The sequence below is a fragment of the Dermacentor silvarum genome, chromosome 6 (genome assembly GCF_013339745.2).
Source record: "Dermacentor silvarum isolate Dsil-2018 chromosome 6, BIME_Dsil_1.4, whole genome shotgun sequence".
In the NCBI taxonomy this organism is placed as follows: domain Eukaryota; kingdom Metazoa; phylum Arthropoda; class Arachnida; order Ixodida; family Ixodidae; genus Dermacentor; species Dermacentor silvarum.
Genome location: NC_051159.1, coordinates 95,872,992 through 95,900,778, shown reverse-complemented (window position 1 = coordinate 95,900,778; position 27,787 = coordinate 95,872,992). Strand labels below are relative to the sequence as shown.

The 27,787-nt window shown below is 45.4% G+C and overlaps 1 protein-coding gene across 1 annotated transcript in view; it reads left to right on the top strand.

Moving 5' to 3' along the window:
* Positions 1-4,683: 4,683 nt before the first annotated feature.
* Positions 4,684-27,787, top strand: part of LOC119455714 (uncharacterized) — a 65,145-nt gene continuing 42,041 nt past the window's right edge. The window contains exon 1 of the mRNA XM_037717138.2: positions 4,684-4,973. Coding sequence (XP_037573066.1) covers positions 4,919-4,973 — 55 coding nt within the window. The 5' untranslated portion in view covers positions 4,684-4,918. The remainder of the gene's footprint in view (positions 4,974-27,787) is intronic.

The following is a 27,787-nucleotide window of genomic DNA, read 5'->3' as shown; positions in this document are numbered from 1 at the left end:
GTTTAAAGAAAGTAAGAAAGTAAAGAATGCAATCGTACACAGAAAGCAAAGGACTGGAACGACTTATCTCCCGACGTCGTACTGCACTCCCATTGTGCCACTTTCAAGCATTGTACCGATTGTATTTATTTGTTAACGTATGCATTAGTTATGAACCTATGTATGCGTTAGTAGAGAAATGCATGCATTAGATATGAATGTACGCACCTCATGTAATACTCCTAGACTAGGGGCCTATAAGGTAATCGAATAATTAAATAATAAATAAATAAATATGTTTAGCTGTAAGATGTTTCAGCTAGCCACAGTACCGCTAGCGACATCATGCTAAGTGACGTTTTCATATAGGGGGTGATCATTTTTAATTTACACAAAATCTTTAGAAATCTCCTGTGGCAGATAACGTAATTTTAGTCCTTGGGCTGGATGATTTAAAGAAGCGGACATTACTTGTGTGAAAAAATCGAGACATAAACTCAAGTTATGAACAAAAAGATCACTGATTAGCTTCTTAATTAATACTTCACTGGCACATATTGGAATTTACGTATCATGGACGGTGAGTTAGCATTATCAATAATAATACATACCGAACTATTATCCAATATCGTAATAACTTGTATTTCAATATGATCGTTTCGCACTAAACGCACTTCTTAACATTAATTAAACTTTCGTTACTTAGCATGTACCGATGTTCAATAATTTCTTGGGTGTGAATAATTAAAGGGTGTGAGTACCAGAGGCTGGCTCTTCATAGGCAAGTGAATGATATATTCCTGATAGGTTTACTGATTCAATGAGTGCACCAGACTTTCAATCAGCATCGAGGGCGGTTGGACGTGTAGGCTGCGATATGCGCATTTATTTAAAGTCTCGCGCATTGGAAAGAAAAAAAAAATATGCGCATCCCACGCAATGTGTGAAGAGACGTTACGCGAAGCATTTTGCAGTGAGCTGGCTATTCAACCTCGTTCGGGGTTTCCCAAAGCGTTATTCGATGGACCAGCATGTCAGTGTAAGGCGAACACTTGTGTCTGTGACGCGACCAGCGTGATGACAGCAATAAGGCGACGACGACTGCGACAGCGTGCGATGAGGATTGTGGTGGCACGACGACTGATCTAGGCTTCTCCGTAGAAGCAATGTTGGATCCCTTTTTCGTTACGACCTGGGTCGATTCCGAAGGTGGTACAAGGTCACATGGCTTCTCAAAGCGCTAGCGGCTGCCATGAGGATTGGTATAAAAAAAAGTGGGCCGCAATCCCGAAAGCGCCGCAACATAACCGTTAGCACCTCAAAGCACTGGCTGTACTTAGGGAATGCGGGCGTAAAGCTGGCGCTATATCGCTTTTATCGGCAGCTGGTTGCAATGAGACGTTACGTACGCGAAGGAAAGGGGTAACGTGTACATTTATTCATGCGTTCTATTCCTGCGCCAGTGGCCTGATGGGTACTGGTGCGCGCGCGCATGTTCTCGCTTTTTATAAAGCAAACTGTTGCTATGCGACGTGACGCACGCGTCAATGATCTCGAAGCGTTGTATTTGACGTTGGAAAGACAGAATTATACTCGACGTCACTGGACTTATAAAGATAAGGAAATAGAAAACAGAAACCGTCTGTGCCCTAATGGAAAGATTATTGGGTTCTTGTAGAGAACTCTTGTTCCATCTCACCATCGAACACGTATATTTTTGTTTATTGGAGATGCCTTAATCGATCCGTCTCGGAAACCTACCGAAATTGGTGTTATGAGGCTAAGAATGCTTCGCATTAAAGCTTGCCAGCTTCTCCACAGAAACAGTGATGGCGTCCCTACAGGTGGTAGCTGTAAGTACACGATGACAGGAGTGACACTGCACAGAAGTACAAATTTACAGCTTATTTTATTTATGTTAAGGTTCTCGAAGAAACCTTTCTGTGACGCCGTTTACGATGCCTTGTCGGTTGTTAAGTAAAAAGGCGCAATCCGTTACGAGGGAAAACACAGGAATCAGGTCACCGTGAGAATGGTTTTGCCGTGTTTTTTATCTTAACCTTCTATATTTATTTGGTGCATACCATTCGCGTGGTCCAGAATATATGTAAAAATTAATTGATGTAAGAGTGGTGCAGAAAAAAAATTATCACGTACGAACGTTGACGCGAGTCTGGAAGAGATAAACCGTTACTAATTCCCAACCGCTTCAGTTCAGTGACGTAGCGGAAAACAAAGAATAAAAATGTATTTAAAATAATACAACCAAATCGAAACACAAGACAAAATATAGCACGAAAAAAAAAGAAATGGATACGCCTTTTGATTGCAGGACGGGGTTCTTGTCAATTTCCAACGCCCGCGGTCCCTTTTCTCTACATCATCGCTGCCATTTACAAATAATGTTTCCGGATGACACCAATTAAAATGGGTTCAGATGTTCCTTTTCAGATATGTTATTTGTTGGTGCTACCTATAGAAGTGACAAGGTGCTTCCTTCGGTATTATAATGATTCGTTTCGGCCTGGAATTGGTTTCGGTAGTTAATGGCATATTCGGCTGGACGCACGAGTACCCTGCTTCCGAGCAACGAGATCATGAGGCCCCGTGGACCGAACTGGAGGCACAGCTCTCAGCCGAGCACGCTTCAGCGTTTGAGGGTATAGCTTGCTGCTTCCCGTCTATAGCAGGAAGCCGGAGAGATTAAACTCACCTTTGAGGTAACACGCTTTACTCACACACTCATTGCCGCAGAACGGATTACACAACCACCCCACGGGCGTGCAAGCCTCGTCCCTATATTGGCGAGTCTCTTGGCGACTGTGCCAAGTAGGACAACAATGGCGAGCCGAGTTTGCGAGGCGTTCACAGGGCGGCTCCCTATACCTTCCAGAGCTTTAGTGCTATATATATATATATATATATATATATATATATATATATATATATATATATATATATATATACAATGACTCTATCCCGAGCGACACCAGGACGCTGAGAGCGCCGGGAACGCAGACATGAGCAACATATTCAATGTGGGCTGTTAGCGCTGTGGTTTGTACATTTCGCCATTTCACAAAAAGCTGACGCTCAACGGACTGCAAAGGAGTGCAACAACGTTATATCGCTGAAACTTAGCGGGATATGTCACCATGGTGCGCCATTCGGCACGTCTCCGCGGAACTTCGATGAACGTGCCGCTTGGTAAACGTTTTAGCATACCATGATTGCGAACTGCGCTTGAGCGTAGAATTAAAATTACGCTGCAGTGAAAAATTACGCTTTCAGAAGCATTCCACATCGACAAAGCATAATCTAAACGCTCCGGCACCACCTTGTAGATAGTAATCTAAACAGTTGCGCTACTCAGTAGAATATTAGACCTCTTATTGTTAAAACAAACAGCTGATCTCAATAATAACGACAAAAGGTTGGTAATACTTTGTTCTCATCATTAGATGAGGCTCAATTGACTTTACTTTTCTTCTGCAACCACAGGTAGGTCAATAGGAGGAGGAGGAAAAAGACGAAAGGAAAGGTAAGGAGGTTATAACCAGACGCACGTCCGGTTTGCAACCCTACACGGGAGAAGGGGTTTAAAGGGATGAAAAGCGTGCTGCCTGGAAGTTGCCATATTGTTACGCAATCGCGGTATAGTCGCGGCGGAAGCGGACGTCATGTGAACATAGTTTGGCTAGATCTTGGAACCTATCCCACGGAACAGTCGCGGCGCTTCTGAGTGCTCTTGACTGGAGCCAATCGCATGGATAGAATCATCCGAACGCATATGGAGCATTCTTTTCTAACCAGCCGAACATGAGTCACCTTTCGGGGTGCTGTGGACAGCTCGAAAACTACCATGCGAAGATAGCATAACACACTATTCTAAGCAAGGGCTCGTCCCACTTTTCGATTTGTTGGTGCATGTATTATCTAGTAAGTGAAGGGAGCAGCAAATACAAGAGTACTCGCACTGTACATCAGCGTTTCAACCCAGCGATGTCGGCGTCGAACACTGCGGCCGCAGCAAGAAATGGGCTTATTTTAGGAGCCCTAAAGGTATGTCGCGTCACAACCTAGTAGTAGTGTACGTCCGTCTACGAACACGAATCACATACTAAATGCGGCAATATATCCTTGATGCAGCTCATATCGCTACAAAATACGACCGGTTGACTACATCTGTATGACTTGATTATAAGGTTCAACTGAGAGTGAGGAATTCGCAAATAACACGCATCTACGACCCTGCAAGACTCTATAGTATAGCATAGACAAGTCTGCAGAAAGCTCTCCACTCTTGTATGCTCGCGCGCCGCTCAGGTCGAGATGGGGGGGGGGGGGGAGGGTTGGGGGGTGGCGGGAGGTGGACCAGTCGTGTGTGGCGTGCCCTGCACACGGCATGAGGGTACAAGCGCGGCACGCGCCAGCCTCGGTGCAAAGCAGGGGAAAAAAAAGGGGGGGGGGGGGGCAGGACCCAGCCGTGGGTGGAAAACGATAATTAATGGACAAGATAGGGGGCAGGAAAGAAAAGGTAAACTGCATACAAATATCGATTCGTGTTTGCGCGGGAAAACCGGGTCCCGGTCCTGTCCTCTTCTCTAGTTGCCGTCCCGGTCCCGTGGCGGCGCTAGTGGCTCGGCGCGCGCGGCGCGCTCGTAAGGCCCGGCGCGGGACGCGCGCAGAGCAGATACGCGGCGAGTCGCACGCTTGGGAGTCCGTGCGGCGCTGTGAGTCTGGCGAGGGACAGCACGCTGTGCGCGAGGCGCGCGCGCGCAATTGGGCTCCACGCAGTCCGTGTCCACGGCGTTCGTCGCTTCCTTCGTTGGTCGAGGAGGCACGGCGCAGAATCGGAGTACGCCCACCGAGCGCGACTCCTGCGGATAAGCGCTGCGGTCTTCCGCCGCCGCCAGCAGCGCGCACCACGTGTACACACATGTCGGCAGCCACGGGTGCCCTGCACTGCCTCTTGTTGGCTGCGCTGGAGGCCGGTGAGTGGAGCCTCGTCTTGGGGGGATGGGACTGTCGCCAAAGTGCGTACAGCACATGGGGCGAAACTTGGTGGCCCAAAGTGTTTTTGTGCGTACCAGGTATAAAAAAGAGAAGTGTAACCGAAGAGGGCCAACAGTCTTGAAGATACGAGTCGTAGAAGAGAAGTGCGACTGGAGAAAACACGAGAACTAAGAAATGCGTGCACATTTGTATCGAAGCAAGCAGAGCACAGTGTTTTTCAGTCACTTAGTTATCGCGCAACGGGTAAATCAAGTCATGTGGATAGGTTAGGTGTACATTGAGATCTGGCAGAAGAGTTTAGGGATTCCGGGGACAAATTTATTTGGGAGGCTCGAGCAAGTGTACTCTCTATAGGGGGTGCACACTGAAAAAAGGAAAGGAAAAAAAAAATAAACAAGCGCTCGAGCCTCTTAGCTGACTGAAGGGGTCATACCTCTGGCAGCAAAGTTTCTTATGGGTATCCAGTGCAATGCACCTGTAGATTCAATGCAGCGGGCCGAATATACAAGAAAGTTTAGTTTGCTTGGTTTCTTTCACTTTTTGTGTTGTTCGTCCTCATGCACAGCTCTGTGTAAAGTGTAAAACCCATGAGCTACTTTCTTCGTTATAACACGCAAGCTCAGGTACACTGGAGCTGCGCTCACCGGTCTCAGTTGGGAACAAAATTACGGTCAAGAGTAGGCGCCCGGTAGCACTCTTACCCTTGACTGCAAGGTTAAAGCAAAATTACTGTCACCGAGAGTCGCGGTGAGAGCGTTGAAACTTACACTTTTGCGACAGAATGTAAGTTCTGCGATCCTCAAGCGGTAACCATCTGTTTGGCGTCCCCACGTGAAGTCCTATAAGGCACTGATCGGCGAGGATAAGAATTGCGCCACGCATAGATACCTTCATAGGAGCAGGGCTTAAAGTGTTTCGTGTAATTATAACATAACGAAAATGCTCACAGAGAACGTTGCTCTGGTGTTCAAAATCCAGTGCCCTGTAATCGTAACACAAAAAAAAAGAAAGAACTGTCCATCAGAAATTTTTTTTTTTGAGCGGCCAAAAAAGAAAAAAAAAGTACACGTATGCTTAATACTACGTGTGATAATGAGGCAGCTCTGGTAACTATGCTACGCATAAAATTGTTTAATGCTACATGAATGCATCGCTACAATTAGGGAAGCAAAGTGTGAGAATGGGCGAGTTCGCATTACACTATAATTAGGCCGCTCAAATTCGTAGCCTTGCAAGTTTCGCGCACTTAATTTCGGATTAAGGCTACGAGAAGAGAGAGAGCCCCAATGTTATTGCTAGTTTATTTTATCTACTAGAATATAAGAAAGCACAAGGATCTCACATTGAACAAGAACAATAAAACCAGGTTACCGAAACAGGCGTTTAGTCGAAAGGAGACTACCTTCACTGAGCTTTATTCTCTTTTGATCACGCGCGCTTTATTTCCCCGGAAACTCCGAAGTGATTTCTAGTCAGTCTGCGCACTCAGACTTCCTCCGGCTAACCAGGAACTTCCATCGAAGGTATTGGAAAGATTATTGTTTATCTTTCCTTCAATTACAAGTAAACTTTTTATAAGCACTTCCGCTCTAATGCTTCTCTATATTGTGAGAGAGTACTGTAGTCTTACGGGCCACTTTCTTCAGCACAAAATAAAATTTTACCTTTGAATCCTTACGTAAGAAAGTGCGGCGTGAGCTATTCTTAGAGTTGTCTCTGCGCTTGCGGAACACTGGCAAATAGATGGTCATGAAAAGGGCATTAAGCCCGCATCGCAAAAGAGAAAGAGACAATGGAGAAAGAGACCACGAAGAAAGAGATATACATATATTTTATCTTATTTTCGTTGTTAAGCCATGCCAGATAGAATTACCAATAAAGAATGCACCAGACACTTTCAGGACGTCAGCGCCAATACAGAATGAAATGATGGCAAGCGAAACGAGGACACGTGAATAGAGAGCTTAATATATTTGTACAGCCATCACGAGGAATCGGAAACCGTTACAAATTTCCAAGTCACGCTTTCAGAGCATTCGTAGATGGCCGTAGTTTTAACGACTTGTTCCTTTTATGCACTGCTCCTTTAAATAAGAAAATTGAAAAATATAGACATGTGGCAAGGCGTTCTATATGCGGAACAAACGTGTCATATTAAGTTTAAAGAAAACGTGCCGGTCATTCGCCGTGATGTTGTACTTCCCGGGTATTTGCTTGCCCCACGGCGATACGAGCACCAACGGAAGGTGTTACTTAGTAGGTGTTAGCTAAATTGGGTGCAGTGGTGCAATAACAGCTTAGAGTAAGCTTCGCCAGCCACGGGGTGTTAAAAAATTAATTGTTAAAGGACCAAAAGCTGCATTCTCCTAAAGCTTATTAAGAAGCACGTCTCGTCTAAATGGTTGAGGACTTCCGTCAGGGGCACAATCGAATCATTTCCTAACCATAAAGTTGGGTGTAAAGGTATGTGTCGTATGTATAATTTGTGAGATCATGTTCCCGTTTGTGTTTCGATATGTGGACATGTAATTAAACTGTGCGCAAAATTACAGATATGTGTGTAGGAGAGAGAGGAAAAAAATTAAAGCGTTTACATGAACGACAGGAGCATGCCATGCTATATATGAACTGAAACTAGAACGTGTAATGCAACATATTTCTATCATTTACTTTTAACCTAACCAAACACCATCTTCATCTGACATTCATCAGTGAATGCCTTCGATTTTGTGACTTCACGTTGTAATCGACGCATTCGTTGCTCATGCGCCGCTGATTATGCATTGATGTATAACCTTCCTGATAATTGGCGGACGAACTCAATTAGAACTAAGCGAACAGATGCTTAAACGCCTCAATGTGAAGAAAATGGCAATCACCCGCACCTGAAAGTCTCTCTTTGTGAAAAGACTACGAAGACAAACAGGAAGTAGCTATTATTTGCGAACACAATTGGCGTACAACAAAGAGTCACTGATGCATAAATCTGTATAGACGCAATCAGTCCGCAGCAAAGATGGCGCGCGGAGAATTAATCGCACTGCTTCGGCTACCAACGCTGTCTGCACGAAATGAACCAGAAGTTATGTTGAGTTCAAAGATGTTATGCTCGCTTCCTTGAAGGGCTCTTATTTAAATCTCGAGCCACTCTGCTTTCTACGTAAAAGGCTCTGTTAGTGTGAACAAGCCTGAAAATGATAGCATATACCGCAGCGAAAAAGCGTCAGAATAGAAGCAATTATGCCTCCGACAAGAAAGATTGAAGAGAATGTACCGGCCGTACCTAGAAGAAGCATGTGCAACGGCCGGTGCGACGTCTCAATATTGGAAAAAGATTATCTTTGTAGTATCTTGAAGTGAGAGAATCGTAGATAAATTTAGAAACCCACGAGAACGGCCAGAAGTTTCCGCTCTGACGTTAAATAACGACAATAACATTAGGCAGCTAGTATATCATCATCATCATCAGCCTATATTTTATGTCCAGTGCAGGACGAAGGCCTCTCCCTGCGATCTCCAATTACCCCTGTCTTGCGCTAGCGTATTCCAACTTGCGCCTGCAAATTTCCTAACTTCAGCTAGCATATAGAGAGACACAAACAGAAGCGAGGAAAGGCAGGGAAATTAACCAGACGCACGTCCGGTTTGCCACCCTACAGTGGGGGAACGTGTGCACCGAGTCTACAAACGGTCGCCAAGACCTGTCGACTTGAGGTACAGCAATAACGCTTTCGTGGATTTCTGTACCATAGACGCGCACGACCATGGTCCAATGAGCTTCATTTCCGAAAACGGTCTAGAGTCCAGCTGATTGAATGCTGTCCGGAGAGCTAGTGTAGAAACATCAAAAACCGGCAAGAAGAGGCAGTAACTTCGAAAACCGCACAGTTTGTCAAGCTCAGTTCTTTAACAGTAATCTTTAACTTATCCTCTCTCCTTCAATCGTTACAGCATCTAAGTAAAGATGTTTTGATGGTGCGTTTCAGAGGTGCGCAAATGATCGCAATGAAGCGCTCCACGTTGGTGCGGGAAAGCTGGCCACGAGCGTGCGTGAACCCTGGCTCTGGGCTGCTACAAATTTCAGTTATGTCGTTATTAAATACGTCTGGATACTCTATACAACACACGCCATCATTTAGCTTCTACTGCGTAGCTGTATAATCAGGGCTGAAAATACATTGACTGAATCTGGCGCTCGTATTTGAACAGAGGAAAAACACGCGGGTAACAAATGCTGTCCGAACGTTTAGCGTTCTGAACGATGTTCTGCGCACTATAATCGACGGATGACGTTGCAACGCCGGTTAATCTCACCAGACATGAATACGAAATTTGTCACTCATTAAATCGTACCCGAAAAGTGTGTAGGATGTAAACGGTCATTTGCAGGAAGAATTCCACAATGATGTTGCATTCTCTCATTGGGAAGAAAATAGTGCCACCGCTGTTTGCTCGAGGCATGCCGATTAAGTTATTTTCATCTTTCCGAGCAAGGGACCGTGGATTGATTTTATTTTTCTGAAGAACAAGTCGGTGCCGTTACTTAAGCGCGCTCTGAAGGGACGCCTTCTTTGTTTCTCAATTTCAGTGCAAGCAGAGAATTTGTGCACATGACAAGAAAATAAATAAATAAATGAATTGTGCCACTCCCCGCTAGTGCGACTTTCGCAGCAGTCGCGAGCGGGAGCAGCCAGAATCATACTATATTCAGGTCACTGACCGCGGGCATTACTAATAGCATTCCACGGAAGGCTCTCCGGCCTCGCAGAAATGACTGTGACCACTTCCGCGTGCAAGCGAACGCAGCAAATCATTTATGAAAATCATGATTGACGGAAACACGTTTTCTTGGCGAGGACGGCGAGTTTAAATCATCTCCTTCATTAAGCATTTTAAGATCACTTTCTGTTTTTTCGATTATCTGACTATCTCTTATTCTCTCCGATTTCTAAATATACATACGTGTTATATTTTAGCACATTTTCTGGTAGTGTCTTGAATCTTGTTTTTGTAGCGGTTCGCTAATCGAAGTTGAGATATTCAGCCAAATATCAAACCATCCAAGGCCCATGTTTGACGTTGGCTGGCAGAGCGGCTAAAATGCGCATATGCTCCATTTTTTTTTCTCACTTTTCTATAGTGGGACTTAATTATCACGAAACAACTTCAAAGAAGAATGTCCAGTATGCCAGTCGGGGAATGACCAAATTAGTGTTCGTGTTAAGGTGTTTATTGGAGCGTGCTATAATGGCGCGATGGGCTTAGCAAGAACCGACGTACAAGATGGACTCTAACCAACTCTCGTGGGGCGTTGGCGATGAAATGTGTGTCTTTCTTCTTTACATGCGCTAAGCGAACATCGAATCCGTCCAGGTGCAGAAAAAGGCATGAGACCGGCATAACGATGCCACATCCATGGACAGTAGGCCAAAAAAAAAAAAAAAACAGGCAGTAATCAATAGATAGCACGGATACCTAACAAAAATAAAAAGCCCATATTCGTGACCAGGATTGAAGTTTGTGCTGGCTGGTTCGACATTAGTAATAGTATAGCAGCGCAAAAGACTGCAACGAGAGGAAGACGTAAGACACACGCATGCGCCGTGTTTGCCTGACGTCTTTCTTTCGGCCATGTCTTACTCGCTGCTTTACCATTGCCAATGTTCTTCATCTCTTACTCCCTCGTATTTCATTGCTTGCCTTCTTTGAGGTCTTTCACATCAAGCCACTAATACCACTAGTGTTGGGGAAGCACTAATCACCCTCCATACTGCAAGTCTGTGCGAGCGTGATGGGCAGACGCCTCTGTGTGGACACAGCTCCGATACGACTGTAAACCACTGAAAGTACTAACCGGCCCTGACGAAAAGAGTCGCACTCCAGAAAGTGTACCATTCCTGAAATAGCTCGAGGGTATGCTAAAGCTCGAGATACCGGATCATGGCCTCGAAATATTCCGTCGTCGCTAGAAGAGCCAGCGTCGGTCACATTTCACGGCTCGCGCTTTTGAAAAGACGCCTCCATAATTTTCATATCTTCCGGGTGCGCAGTTTGTGATATGGTTTTCACCACGCAACGTCGGCCTGTTTCTTTCTTTTTTTCGTCTTCGACAGAATGTTTTTTTTTTTTAGTTGTGTTCGCAAGCGTCTAAATCAAGTTTTGCCGCTTCACACGCCTTTTATCTCAAATCTTAACTTGCCGGAACTGGCACAGCGTGAACGAAAGCAAAACCAGTAAAGCCACGACACCTGTACAGGGCCGGTATTTTGTAGCGATGCCTTTCCGGGGATAATGCCTTTTCGCACTTATAGCGCTTTGGCAGTGGTCAGAGCGACGGTCCCCTCGCGCTATCAACGGGATCAGCCGGTCGTGAGCGGTGGATGATAAGACTAGTATAGAATAAGTCATAAGAAATCGCTACAAAATACCGGCCCAGAACGACAAAGTACCACGAACAGAACGTATTCTGCTGGTGCTTTGTCGCTAACATTGAAGGCAGCACTCTGCTGAAAGTGTTGGAGGAGTTTTCCTGCTTGTCTTCCCTCTACTGGAGCTACGTGTCCCTTTAGATCACGTGTTTCTGATAGGCTAGGTGGAAGACAGACTTTGAACTGGTGTGCCAACGGGAGTGCATATACGGTAACAGTAATGAAAGCGTCATGCATCTTGCACATTGCTACACATGGAACAGTCGGCACTTACACAGCATCATAAAGCCCAGCAAACACAGCCTCAAATGCCGATTAGGAAACTTTGGCAACAAGCTAAGCACCAAGAAACTTCAAGAACGGGTCTAAGCATTTTTTTTGTTTTGCTTTAAAACTGACTTAGTTGTATAGCTAGAAATACGTGCAAAGTGAGGTGCACTACTTGAAGAATTTTTGTGTGCTATTACTTTTACCTATGACACTCCGGTCTTGCGTGAAAGCTGTTTCAACATGACTTATCTAGGATTCGCACTAGCGCGCGGCAAGTATTAATGATTGTGCACTTGACAAGGAGGAAGGGGGGCGGGGGGGGGGGGGAGGGGGGGGCGGAAAAAAAAGAAGCACTTTGTTCACTCTAACAACACGAGAGACGGGAGGTCATAGTGAAGGCAACTTCGAGTCCAGGCGTTTAGCAAAGGCACTCGAGCCGAGAATTAGGCATCACAAAGACCAAAAAGAGCCTGGCACGAAGTCAATCGATTTTGTGCAGAGAATGGGCACTCCACTACTTTAATTACAATGTGTAAAAATATTGCTGCCCTCATTTTTCTTGCATGTTGCACAGTAATTTACCAACGCGAATGAATAAGAGAGAAGGAAAGAAAGAAGAAAGAAAGAGAAAGCTGCAAGAGACAGTGTCGCCGGGGCGGCACGTTAATGAGCAGCTGGGAATGAAATTTTGGCGCAACCACGAACAACTTGATTAATGAAAGCGGGGCGCATCAATAACACCTTTCAAAATAATGAGCGTGAACTAGCGGAGGTTATAAGGCGGAACAGATTCAGTTCATACGCACGTGACAAAAACGCGAAAAATGATCCTCGTTGAACAAACGCGCATGAGTGAAAGAAAAAAAAATCAAATATCCCTGCTTTCCGGAATCCTTAATATTTAAAAATCAAAGTGGAATAAAGGGGGAACTGCGATATTTGCTGTAAATACTTACCTTTTTTTTGCTACCTGGAGGGAACACATTGCCAAAGTTATCTCGGTGACAAATGGTGCCACAGGAAAAGTACACATTCATATGGAAACACTTTCGGAGCGTATGAGAACAAACACTATAAGGTGCTTCGAGATTTTGGCATTGTGATAGAGAGATAAAATTATTCATCCAAAGCAGAGAACAAAATGTGTCCTGATAATTTCCCGATCATGATGTCAAAGTCACCGTGCGCAAGATGCATGCTTACACGCCGGACAACACTACAGTGGGAAAACGGCATGTGGTAGCCGATTTGAATCAGTCTTCCCAAATGCCTTCGGCGCTCCATGTTTATTCTACGTAATGTATAACTCGTGAAAGGGCTATGTGTTTCATTCATTATTCGTCTCTGTACTCGATTCCCCATTCTAAGTAAGTGCGAGCTTCCACTTCCTCGGTACTCGTGCATGTAAACAGTTGCTCCGAGCAGTGATTTCTGGGCAAAGCGCGGGATGATATACTGCATACCGGTTGCATAGTGCCGCTTACTCCGGCTGCCAGACACAACAGCATCGATCGCAGTTAAGTCTATAGAAGCCCTAACGCGCCCTCGATGTACTACGCAAACATCGCTACTTCGTCTGCGGTCCCTGGCGTGCCGTGCGGTTTCAGGGAGGCCTTGGGCAAATAGCGCGGGCAGGGAACATCGAAAAAGAGCGTTAGCAAAAATGGAAGACACGAGCGGAAAGAAGCACGAAGAGCAACGCGAAGGACGCAAGGGCGAGGCCCCCACCTTGCGATACGCACCTTCCTCTCCCTCCATATATCCTCTACTCGCCTGGAGCGCGCGCGGTCGCCGCCCCGGAGCAAAGTGTTCGGTGCGCCGCGCTTGCCTTCGCACGCGATTCCGGTCCATCGATCACGGCCGAAATGACTTGAAAGACGCGCAGCTTTCGCGCCGCGTTCCCGGCTGTCCGTCACGACGTCGAAGGTTAAGACGGATTCTTCGGTCCCGCAGCGCGCCGTGCGCACCCCGGGGCTATCGCTCGGGGCGAAACGACGCTTCCCGTGAAGGATTAGGATGTCTTCCCGTCTCTCGCCTAAACTGTCGCCTTACCACTCCCTACATTTTTTTCCCCACATTCCTCCTTTTTTTTTCTTTTTCTTATCGCAGTGTGTAGAGCGAGTACACTACGCCGTGGCACGTATTCCACGCCTTGTTGCGCGCCACTGCGCTCACTTCACTCGGCCGACGCGGAAATCATCCGGCGCGGCTTACAAAACGCACACTCTTTTGTTTTCTCTCTCTCTTTATTTTTCTATGAAACAGAAAGAACATACAGGGATGGGGTAAAAAAAAAGAAGAAAAAAAACACTATTCGGGGCATAACAGGAGACGCGCGGAGAGAGATATAAGCCGTAGCTAATTACGTTTGCTCACACTGGCTATACCACATTTTTACTCCTTCTTTGAGAGATGTTGCACACCGCGACGAAGCGCGTGCACTCCGTTTGTCCTCAAAATCAGTGAAGGTGCACGATTGTGCGAGTGTGATATTATCACGAGAATAGAGTTGAAGATGGAGAATAAAAATTGCTACACCCACATAAAAAAGTACGAATATCCCTTTTGTTGTTACACAGTGCACACCTCCTGGGGGAAACGGTACAGTGATGAGCCGCCTACGTGCTTCGTTATAAATCGATTCCCAACTCTGTAATCAAACCTCGCTGCAGTTGTAGCAACGGTAAATTACCGTGACTCTGAGTGAGTAGAGGAGTGATTATTTATTGTCGAAAAAGACCGCTTTGGCAAGCAGTAGAGCCGGAACCAGAATTCAGACTTTCTGTTAACTTACCCAGCGACGTGAAGAACTTGTTTCATCAACTTGTACTCCCGTCAGGTGTGGCCTTCATGATCCACTTCCTGCATAAATTAGTGAGCCCTGAATCAGCATCATGCGCTTGCGGTGAACCAGATGACGACATTTCACATGTGGTCTTAAGCTCCAATCTTTATGATTAGCAGAGGATAGAAATTAGCGTCAAGCTTAGAGCAATATTGCTCCTGCTTTAGGCACCGTTCATGGAACAAGGCCGTCTCCAGACATTGCAAGGAGAACATTATGTGGCGTACAGCATTTATTTTGTTTCTTGCAACCTAGTCTCAAAGTAATGACAGAGTGCTGGCGTCTGAATTCTATTTCGCTTTTCCAGCTCTTCCTTGAGAGTGACTTTACGCCATGCACTAGTTGGTTATTTTTTATGTTTTCCGTGTACGTAAGCAGTTGTTTTCTTAGAGTAACTTTGATCACTCATAGCGTGCTAACCAATTAGGATGTGAAAGGAAGTAATAGAAAACAAATGTTTCCGACCCATCTGCCTCATTTCTAACTATACTTTATCTAACCTATGCTCACGTGTCTTCTTTTTAACTAGGTTTATATTCGTGCTCAAAAGTCGTAATCTCCAATGATGAATATGTACATATATTTAAGATTAATATTCTATTTATTGTTCTTGTTTTTGCGTGATGCATTTTATCTTGAGCTGTACTTGCATAAGCTGTGCAATGGCTGATTCGTAAGTGGTAACTTGTTTTATGCACAACCGGCCATCCGCGTCATAATCAAATGACTATGCGACGATTATATTCTCCTCTCGAGTTGACTTTCAACCTTCGCTGCTCGGTCACTTGCGACCACTTAGGGTAATGACGGTGACCTCCTGACATTTGTGGCACCATCAATTTTGCCTTGGCCCTGAGAGAAAATAAATGAAATGAAACGGTGTAGGGCGTGCTTACATGCGCAAAGCGTCCCCTAACATTAAATTTATGCGTCAATTTCAGGGCGTTTTGCGTTGATTCTGTTGGAAGATGGCCTTCGTCTCAGTAGCAAAAGCTAAAACGTCACCGGGAAAACAGTATTTCTACCCTCGTAGGTATTTGGATCTGTTTTTGGACTTGTGCTAACAATACGGAAATAGCGTTATTAATATATGTATATTATTAGAAAGATCAAGCGACATCGTAATTGAGAAATGAAGGTGGTGCCATAGCCCGGAAGTACCGATAGAACAGCAGACATTTTCCAGAGAAACATGCACACGCTGAAAGCTGTAAGGTTGGTCAGGTGTTACTACTGCGAATATTGTTTATTTTGGTCTGTGTCTGCTCATGAAGACGGCGCACAGGAACCAATCCCGCTGTCACGAACAGATGCAGCAGCGAAACTTCGAGTGCTTGCAAACGATGCCACACAATCGTTGTGGAACACACCTAGTTTGCAACACACACGTCTGCATCGACTGGACCCGTGTCTTCGACTTCGACCTCCACCTGGACTATCCCGACCCGAAACAACAGTACTTTGCCGATTGTGACTTGGTGTCGCATTTACAAAGTCGTTTGCTTTCCGCATTAGATGGGAGGATAGTGCTGCGTGTGACCACTGCGGCGACGAGGAAACAATCGAGCACGTACTTTGTCACTGTCCCCAATACAGCGCACATAGGCAGTCATTCGCGACCGCGCTGGCACGTCTTGACGACCGGCCGCTTTCGGAGCAGACAGTCCTGGAACGCCGGCCTATACAGTCGTCACACAATAAGTCAGTCAAGGCACTCTTGAAGTTTTTGCGATCGAGTGGACTATCTGACAGACTATAGTTCTCACAGACGTTTCCAACCTCCTCCTTTTCTTTTTTTTCTCTTTTTTTAATTCCTTGATTTTTTTTCGTGACTGCTTTTTCTCTTCCCTATTCTTTCCACCTTTCATTTCCCCTTCCCCTTCCCCCAGTGCAGGGTAGCAAACCAGAATCTTTTCCGGTTAACCTCCCTGCCTTTCCCACCACGTTCCTCTCTCTCTCTCTCTTGGTCTGTGTTTGGCATGCCAGATGACTCCCATAAGTGGGCAAAAAGAAGAAAAAAAAAGGACATTCTGGGGTCTGACGTGACAAAATCACGATGTCATAATGAGGCATGTCGTAGTGGGGGACTGCGGGTTAATTTTAACCACCTGGGGTTCTTTACCGTGCGCCCAATGCGCGGTACACGGGTGTTTTTGCATTTCGCCCCTATCGAAATGCGGCCGCCGTGGCCGGGAGTTTATTGCGCTCCCATAAGTGGGTCACGCTTACTCTTCCATTACACATTGAAGGACGTCAAGCGGCTGAGCAATATTTCGCTTGTTCTCAATGCTCGAACGCTGAAAACACAACTAATTACTTTATTTTGACAACAATGTTACCCCTAAATGAAAAAAATATATATATATATATCAGTGATCAATCAATATATATAAATGATCAGAACCGCATGAATTGAACCTATATTTATTATAGACAGCGTGGGGTGAAATTGTCTCGACCTTTTTGGCCTTGCGGTGTCTCTTTTAGCAAGTGAAGTAGGTAAATTGAGACAATGTTTCAACCTTTACAATGACACTTCACCAACCTGGGGCTATATGAGAGCTAGCCATTTGTCTTCACAACGTCTTCCTGAACAAAAGGAAGTGTTATATCCTTATTTCGTTCTGTTAAACGTTATAAAGCTGTACGGATAGTATTTTGCAACACAAGTGTCATCCAGGCTTCATTCGCACATCATTAAACTTCTTAGCGGAATAAACTAGTTTCTCACGGGCGTCATAGACGCCTATATATTAAGTGTTTTACTTGGGAATACGAAATAAGTGTTTTACTTGGGAATACGAAGAAGCTCACAGACCTGCAGGAGCAGGTCTGTGAGCTTCTTTTGTGGTGGCAAGCTTAGGGTACGAAAAAAAATTAAGTTTTTTCGTGGAATCTCTATTGCAAGAACTTTTGTTGAAAGCAGCACAACTAGCCTGCTGATCTAATTCATTGAAACAAAAACGCTCGTCTGGTCATTTTTTATGATCTAGCTTTACATCGTTGCATGCATAACAATCCTAAACTTCTGTTTTAAGCAATATGCCGTTGAGAATTCTACTTCAACACACTCATGATGTACAATTACAGCTTCTATTTAACCATAAAACAATTTTATTTCATTGAATAAACTGGTTCGTGCGTGACCACCGATATTCTTTTTTTATTTAGGATCAACGCATTTATTACGTGAGATGTTTATTTAGATGCACATTTCTTACAGAATTGGCGCTTCATCCCGTAACGTTTAGTATTCGGATGAACGCATAATGTATGCGAGATTTTTCCCAAGACGCATATTTTTTACGAAATTAGCCCGTCATCCCACAACTTCGCCTATTCGGAACTAGGCATAAATTATGCGAGATATTTTCATGACTGATTTGCTACAAATGCTTGAAAAAAAAAGCCATCGTATAAAGCTACAGATGGGTCCATATCTAAATAAACTTGATATATGTATATAGATCAATGTTTGCGAGAGCAGTACAACGATAATGATCTCGAAGAAACTATATGGGACTTGTATTGCATCGTTCGCCGGGAATGTACAATACTTTCATTGGGCTTTAGGAGTACGTACGTTTCTTTTTTTTTTCGATTTTTATGGACATGTGATTCTAGGAGAGGTTGGCGCCATTATTGGCACCGGCTACTCCTCTTGGTAGTGCAATCAAAAAAAAAAAAAAAAGAACGAAAACATTGAGACAGTTAAATACCACAAACATTTGCGAAGTTCCGCGCAAGAGGAAATGACGTCGGAGGAAAGAGTAAAATAACACCAAGATACAAACTCCACCGTAATGACAAGAGAGTTCGAAAACACGCACATAAGTTGCCATTTTTGAGATGAGGCGGCTGACGAATCTACAAATATCTACATAAAAAGACACAAACACACTTTAGTCCTTTGCGTAGGCAACGAGTGGGAATTATGTCTTGTAAATTTTCTAAATCATCACGACAAAACAGAAACGTACAGACGGACAGAACAGGAGACAACTAGAGATTGTCTGTCGTTAATCTTTATGTCCGTCTGCATGCATTTCTGCGCTACGTGTTGTCGGGATGTGTTGGAAAACAAAATTGAAGTAATTGCCTTGCCTAACGCAGACACAGACGCATCTTCCGTGTTTCTATTTCTACAATAGACACGTAGCTCCATAGCGTAACATGCGCTTGTCGTATCAAAACATCCAAACAGTTGTTTTTTATATACATATGCGCAAGCAAAGAAGACAAGATAGTGTATTATTGCAAATAATGCAACTTTAAATCAAGGCATTGGACGCTTTAGACTCTTATAGGAACTAACAACGTTGTAGCACGTTTCACGTTCTGTGGTCTTGTGAATGCATCGGGCTCGACTCCTCCCCAACATATCTCCCCGCTTTCACCGAGGCTTTCATCTAATGAATAACGGAATGTTACCGCGAGCGTACATCATGGAACGCTCGTGTAACAAGCGGGAGCTGGTTAAGCCATTAAGAATGTAAACCGGATCTACGACTCATCAAGCAACCACATTATTAATCTCCGCACTTCTTGGTGCCGCAATCGCAGTCCCAGTCGTTCGCGCACGAGTCATACACGGTCGCTGCAAACAAGCTTCATTTTCTGGTGTCTTCTCCCTCTCCTCGGTTCTCTTCTACAAAACCCTTTCTCGTCGCGAAGTTTAAGACTCAGAACACATTAACCATGCGAAAGTTGTGCTGAAAGCGAGCGTTTCGCTGTAAGCATTCGAACCGAATCTGCCATAACAGCGAAGTCCACGAAATGCTGTGAATACGCAATCGCAGTTGCGCAAACTGTAAAATATTCATCGCACCAGTGTACCCTGTATTTGCGGTCCGCAGTACCCTCTTCGCAGCTCGGTAGGGTCCGTGTGGGCCAACGCCGGAACAGCTCTGGTGATACGCCCCTGATAAATTAGTTGTATTCGAGAGCGCGAACAAGCCGGTCGGCAAGGCATTCGCGCCCACCCGGTGCATGCGGTATTTCCGTTTGTGCTCGTTTACACACGCACAAAATCAGAACGCACCAAGCAGGAGTGAGTTGTTGAACAGGGCTGGTGACGTCAAACTACGCTGCGCCGACACCATGGCATCAGCACAATCGCAATAATTTTACGAAAGAAAAACAAAGAAACAAGGAAATAGGAACCACATACGGAGTCACGTTTATCACTAACGTGCACGGTAAATTGTTCAAACTGGAAAGACGGATAACAGACGAGCGCTTTGCGCAAGCGACGCCCCCGCCTTCGTGATGCACCGAACGACCACCAGATGGCGCCACCGCCGTGAATATTTGAACGAGAGCTAGCATTCGGCGAATTCATTCTCGCTTTTGTCAATTATACGTGCTTTTTTTTTTCGCCGGCAGGCGCTTGGGTATTGCAGTATGTGGCGTTTTTCTTTCTTGCTTAGCATGAAAAGAAAATAGTTCAGTGATAGACAAAATACAGGGTGTTTCACCTAACTTGGGCCAAACTTTAAAAGATACGCAACTGCTACGTAGCTGGACAGAAGCAAGGCCATGTTGTTTGCCGTCGCCTGGAAGTATACTCAGATTATTTTTTTTGCATACTGCCTAATTAGGTAATTAGTCTTCATTAACTAATCAGCTTCTCAATTATTGTAATTACATGAAATGTGTCAATGAGAAAATTGTAGAGCAACATGAGAAACTCCGGATACATCTTGATGTTGCTCAATACGTGCTACATAGAAGTTTTTTTTTTTTCTGAGCGTGACATAAGTCGAGCGTGAAAGTAACAGGAGAGAAAATCACGACGCTTCATTTTTTGTCAGTGCTTCAAATATAGATAATTTTGCATGAAATAGAAGTAATATTCTTTGGTGAAGGAAACGAAATATTACGAGTGCTGCTTGTCGGACGAGCTATTTGTGGCGCGATCGCAATGTTGGAAAAAGAAACGTGTTTCACGCAGTTATGACACTTAATGTAGTTTTGATATAATCAGCAAATTTATTAACTCCACGGTGAAGTGTGAAGATTAATCTTGATGCACAACCTTCTAGATGACCTTAGTGTGTAAATGCTATGAAACAGGATTATTGCCGCATTCTACTCGTATGAGGCAACCCACAGAAGGCGTGCTTTGAACGATTTTTCTTTGCACGTCAAGAGAGAGAGAACTTCGGAATATTTGACACAGGTGCTGAGACTACACGACTGATGCATTTCTTTAGGTCACTGTCCAAAATTTTTGACTGTCAATAGCCAAAAGAGCGCGCGATTCAATTGCTTATCAAAGATGCTGTAAGTGCCCTGACCAATTTGCACAGGACGCTGTTTGTATTCGAAAAGATTACTGATCATGATATTCGACTTAATCGAAGGTTGACAAAAAAAGTAAGCAGGCACGAAGAAGCAGTGATTAAAACGAATATGTGTGTATGAGCGTTGCGGCCTGTAAAGAGAGATTGTACGTGGTCACTTTGTTCTCACATCTCTCTCTCTCTCTCCTACCGTTCTCCGTGTTTGTTCCTCCAACCCATTCCGCCGCGCAGGGTAGTCAAACGGAATTACCTCTGGTTAACTTCCCTGTATCTCTACGCACCGTATCTCTCTCTCTCTCTCTCTACTCCTTCAGCTATCCTCACTGATGTTAAAATGGGCCAGAAATGACACAAGTTCCGTTTCAAAAAAAATTTGCAGCAACTTACCTAGAAACCTGTTGTGGCGGCGTAGTGGCTTTGGCTTTGCGCGGCTATGCACGAGATCACGGGATAAAATCCCGGCTGCCGCGGCCGCATTTCAGTGGGGACGAAATGCAGAAACGCCCGCGTAATGGCTACATGTTACTGTGCAATACCGTGCATTGGCTACATCCTTAAGAAACCCACGTGGTAAAAATTAATCCGGTGTCCGCCACTGCGGCGTGCCTCATATTCAGATCGTGGTTATGGCACCTATTAGCCCAGAATTTGTATATTGTTAGGATATATCATATTATAAGAAGCCAACAAACAATGACACCAAGGACAACATAGGGGAAATTATTTGTACTTACTAATCGAATTAAAGAAATGATAAATTAATGAAAATGAAAATGGATGAAAAAACAACTGTCCGCAGGTGGGGAACGAACCCACGTCTTCGCATTACGCGTGCGATGCTCTCACCATTGAGCTACCCCGGAGCTGTTTTTCCATCCACTTTCTGGGGTATTTATGTTTTACAACTAGAACTAACCCTGGGAGTGTTAGCCAGCGCCACCACTCACAAACCGTAGGGCGGATGTGAAACATCCTTTCTGCCACAGGCGTCACGAGCACGTGATCTTTTTGGGTGATGGCAACTGGGCAATAAACCCACATATGGTACCTGATGGCATCAATGTTGCCGGATTCGAGCCCTCGTTATCTATATAATGAACGAGAAGTAACGGAACCGAGGGGCCCGATTTTTATTAATCATATAAGAAGCCAAGAAACAATGACACCAAGGACAACATAGGGGAAGTTACTTCTACTTACTAATCGAAGTACTTGTACTTAATAATAATAATAAGAAAGCTGCTAGTTTCTACTCTCCTTGAACTATTCACCGTTTCATGTGCCTGTAACTTACAGCTTGGTCTCTTCCTCCCATCGACGTCTCGGGAATCTTAAGTGGCAACACTTCTAGGCACCACTCCCTTTCCGGTTTCGCATAGCTGCACTACGCGACACGGTTTTTGCATTGCACCGCTCCCCTCTCTCCTCCGCCCTTACTTCTGTATGTTCCTAAACCATGACAGCGTGCTGCATAGTGCCTGCGCTACCACGCGTGATCGCAAGAAGTTCGCTGCTACAGAAATGCAAGTTGCGTCTCAGCGACCGTTCCCGATACGCCCCATGCTGTACCCGCCAAAGAGACAAGACAGCCCCGCCGTGTAATACGGAAAGAACGATTCAGTTGCTCGTGCGGCCATGCATGTAGAAGCGGATCACGAGAGTTGGGCGTATAGACGAACTATGGCGGTACATTCTGGACTATATAGGTGCTCATCTTTTTTTTGCATTTCTCCGCAGACTCCGTGCCAGGGATATTGAGGCCCGATACGGAGGTCGTCGGCAACCGCCGAGCACGTGTCACTCCCCCGACGGGATGCATGCGCGCACGGCATGCTAGCGTCGGCGTAGCGCGCGCCAGCCGGAAATTGAATCGGCCTCGTTCGATGCCTGACGCTTCCTCCGCTCGAGTTGATGCCCTTATAACTGCGCCACTGTTCCTTGCACCGGCCTTTGCCCCGTCTTGTGACCTTCTCTGCTAGTTGTATATTTTCGGCTCTTTCTTTTCCTCTCTCCCCCTTTATGTTTCTCTTCTGCGTTACGGTTTCGATGTCTTTCACCTTGACAATACAGAAGGCATGAAACAGGTGTCAGTCATACAAAGTGTATCACTTGTCGTATCTTCTTGAATTGCTTGTTTGAACTTGAACAATATTTAAAAAAAAACTGACATGTGCATGTACGTGAATTACGCGTGATAACATTCGGCTCAAAAATCGCGTGAACACTCTATCAGATAATTCTTCAACATCAACATGGTACTTCATAGCGCGTCGATAGAGAGCTATAACCGTAACCAGCAATCAGCAAGATATATCGTACATCTTGCGCAATGTCTCAGCTATAGAAACGAGACATTGTCTCGTATATCCCAACACTTAAGCATGGAGCACACAATAGCAGTGCAAGTAGAACAGAAATATGCGTGAAAGGAAAGTGCATAATTGTCATCCACACGGAGTAGATCGAAACTACATACGAAACCCCATGCGACATTCTCAGAAAGAAACCATTGGAGTCGACGAAAAATTCGTCCTCATCGCGGGATTCAACCAAGGACCTGCGCATGTTTGGGGTGGTTGCTCTGCCATTTGAGTTAACCCTGATGCTAGAAGATGTTGGACACGGTGTAAGAAGATAGGTGTTCCGACGGCGCGCCCGCGCTGGGGCGAGAGAGCGGCCACTTCGTGTGAGCGGAAGTGAGCGCCGCCACTAGGGGCAGCACGTGTTCAGGAGGCCTTGGAGAAGCGGCACAACAGTGGATAATTTATGGCCTCCGCCAGCATTTAAACACCCATACCCAAAGATATGCAATTTTTCGTTATTTAGACGCCAAATCCTGAGCAGGTAGAAGGTTTCATGCCACTTACAGTCAAAATACCGTCATTTCGAACACGAGAGAGACGCGTCGTCTGCTCGAGCAGACGGCGCGCTGCGCTTACCGCTGCTCGCCGTGTTGGAGTCAATCGGAATGTCGGCAGAAATATAAAGGGACGTTCCTCCAACCAAGTAGAGTCGTTTTAAGCAGGCTAACGACATATATTCATCGAAATAAAGCACTTCTGCAGCGCGTGCCCATAAAAGCGCCAGCAAAGCGAGCGAAAAAGTGGCCCCCTGAACAGGTGCTGCCCCTTGCGGCAGCGGCGTGCGTAGAGTCACACTAAGTGGCCGCGCCTCGCGCCGCCGTCGGCTCACCTTCCTTTTTTACACCATGATGTTGGAGTTTTCAACGCTTTCGCAACATTTCATCTATCTAGCAGTTATTTAGACAGCACTCGCGTGCCATGCGATTCGCTTATTCAATGCCATCAGCAACAGCACAAGAAAAATGTCCCTATCAAAGCCGATATTGCACAATATACTGCACTGCTATAGCTCCGAAATGGCAAGCTTCCTCTTTCTGTTTCCGTCATAGAGTATCATTTAAATGCTGAAAGATGGCCCGAATCTCTATGTGATCTAAATTTAACGCCTTACTGAGAATGATGCGCAGAAAGTCACTTTACCCCCATTCCTTTGTTTCTGCCTATCTTACGTTCCCTGTACGATCTCGTTTCAACCAAAGGGATTCCATCTCTTGCCACGCACCTTTAGATACCGTCTGTTGCAACTGCAGTTTATATTCTTCATTCTTGATCGCACGATTTCTTTTCAGCGCTTCCTGTAGAGGAACACCAGTGGCATTGAGCTTTCTTTCGCGAGCGCATTCTCAAGTGCCGCTGCCTATAACTTTCTTTTCTTCCATCCTTTTTTTTCTGCTACCAAGGCTCGACAATCGCGATAGCAGTGGCAAGAGCGCTTGGCGAGCAAGCACGAAACGTTCTTGTAACAGGCTTCAGAAATGTTTCTTTGCCTAAAGCGTCGCGCTCTATTTCCTCTCTCTCCGTTTCTCGCCAAGGCGAGCCCACCTCTTCTTTGCAAAAGAAGTTGTTGCAGGGACCATGCGCTCTTCTTGTACTGCGCTTCCCTCACACTCTTTTTTTTTTTGTCTAACCTAGCCGCTCACCTAGGCTTCGCGAACCTGCAAGAGCCGGCCCGTTATGGCGCCGCGCTACGACACGAGTAACGGGAAGGAGAGGTGAGCGCTTGAATAGCCTTCCTTCCTTTGAACGCTGGGCCGACTTTTCTCTTGTTGCCCCCACGCACCGTCGAGCGGAAAGTGATGAGAGAAAAGGTCGCCCCAGCTGCTGCATTTTAAGGGAAGTGCGGCGATTGTGTAGACGTTCTTGGAGAAAGGTCCTGCTCCTTTCTTGCCGGTAGCGCGCAAGTTTGTTGGGTCGAAGCCGGAGAAGACGAGACCCCCCCACCCCTCTACCGCTAGAGAAAGCGATCAGGTTTCGTGCTGCCGTATGCTGTCCCATTTTTTTATTTTTCCCTACTATTTCTACTTCGCGCACAGGCTTTCCTGAAGAAGCCCGCGCGCCGTCACCTCGCGCTCTCCGAGTGAGCTTTCTATTCCGGCACAAAAGGGCGCAGGGAGGGAGGAGGCTACCGATTTCCGAAGCGCAGAAGCTGGAATCGATAATCGATTATACCGGAGCTCGCATTAATTGGTCGATGAAAGCGTTTCCCGCGCCTTGGCGTGGACGAAGATAACAGGCGGAGGACGGCACCGGATAGGCCGTCGCTCTAAACAAAAGACGGCGTGCCTGTACCCGTTCCGTCTCCTGACAACTACGCGGGCGCCCGATTCAATATGCATTAGTCAAAACATGTTACCGTTCCGGCTCTTCTTTTACATTCCCCTAATGACAGGCCAGGTGCATCAGAGACGGCTGAAAGGTGACGGCGCGCCGTTTCTACTATGGAGGCTCTTCTGAATGTCTAAACGCTGAAGCGCACATTACCCATTCTTTCTCCCGTTTTTTGCTTGATGCTGAAACGATTCGATTGCATGCCGCTTTCGAAATCAACCACGTAAAAAAAAATTAACACTTACATAGTATCCACGGTATGCTTTGAAGCAAACTTGTACACGCACATAGAATTGTTTAGTGTTCGAGCTGAATTAACAATTTGCCCTAGTTACCTTGATGAAGAGAAGTTTTGAGGTTCCGTGTACCTGTATGCCGTTGTCGCTGCAGAAGGCTGCGACACCCATTCTCGGAAATATTCAATCACGCAAGTGCTGACGTACAGACAACCGATAAGAGTACTGGTTTTCGTAGCCTGCGAGTGGATCCCGATCTCTTATCATCATTTATATATTATCGCAGTAATTTTTTTCTATCTCGTGATTCGACGTACGGTAATTACCCGCGACTATTGAATTTCACCAGCCCATCACTTTTGCTGTCCACGTAACTATTCGTTAGACAGGAAAGGGTAACGAGTCAAACCTTGTCTATAACAATAACAGTGTGGTCCTAAAGATGTGGTGCCTAGAAAAAAACAGGGAAATACAAAAGCCGGATCAGAGTTTACACGGCGGAAAAAAGCAAAATATGTGTCTGCATTTTTCACCTGGCTTCAATGCCGGACGTACGCTTGCCACATTGTCAACTTCCGGCTGCTCATTGCTGTGAGTAAAGTGGGCTGTATAGTTGGTGACTATGTGAAAAAAAAATGAAAAGAAGAAAACCGTGAAGTGCTTTACCTGCGCATTACTTGCACGACAAATTGCCTTGTCTAGGCTCGTAATTAAAAACATTCGGCAATAAGCGTCTTTGAATTATTACTTTACGATACATGCGGAGTAGTGCGAAATTAAAGCCGATCCCTAGTGAAGTCATGCTCGCTTAGCAGAAATCATAAGACTAGCAACACTTTCGAGATATGTGTCCTGAAAATGCGAAACGTGGTGCATTACCGTTCGAGTGAAGAGTTTACCATAAATCTTTCTCTAACAGTTCTGGACTATATTAACTGTGACATCGCTGCATGTTTAGAAGAATTCGGAGATTGATGTCCCGAACGTCTTGCTAGTCTAAGGATTTTTGCAAAGCACGCATGACTTTACTACTAGTCAGCTTGAATTTTACAATTTCAAACCCCGTGCCCTAAAGGGAATAATATAAGTTAATTAGTGGATGCTTCGGTTTATTAACTACGTGCACATTGCGTTTTCTCGTGCTGATAATTTCCTTCTCTTCAGAGATTCACTTGAAATACGTCGGTATATTTTACGAGTGAATCGTACTGTAAACTACATACATATCTGTTTCTTGGCTGAGGGGCATCAAAAAAAAAAAAGAACGAAAATGGATAAGTAGGTGTAACGAAACACCGCTCTTTCAATGTTCTATCTGGGCCCATGGGAGGAGCAGTACCGTAAACGATACAATACCGGTGGCAGCGTCATTCAGTTTCGACCAAAAGGCTTAGCTTATCGCGTGGCTGGTGTCCAACAGAGGCGGGTATGATCTGCTGCTAAAAATTTCAGAGCCCTTCCACTACTGTGAAGATGGAAGCCGGCGAAGCTGTTACTATGGTGGGTCTGGTGTAGTGAATATTGCCCCCACGATGAGAACGGGCGCATCTTCGTTGGGCATCACCCAATTGAACATGTCGATCATGAACGTTTCGATGTCTTTCGTAGGCGTTGCAGGCGGAACGTACACAGTCGCGATCACCATACCGTCAAAGTGTTTTATTAAAGGCGGCTATGCCAATCCCTGCGCGCACAGAAGCGCTAACGCACTCACGTTGTCCCCAGGGTGATCTACGTCACGTAATGAAGAAAAAAACGCAAGATCCTGCGAAAACCGCTGTATAATGCACACTTTTTTACAATCCTAACTTTGAAAATGCCGCCAACCCGGCGTTTTCATACGACTCCGCGAGGTGGCGCGACGTGTCTGAAATTGTTCTGCACCACCCTTCCGGTTTTCTACGGAAGCAATCTCCTGGAACCTAGCCTATAACAGCTTCGCAGTAAAAACAGACTGAACCATGACAGCGCGAGGCAGCTTACGCACGACAACAAGCTGCAAAGCCTTGCTCGCCAA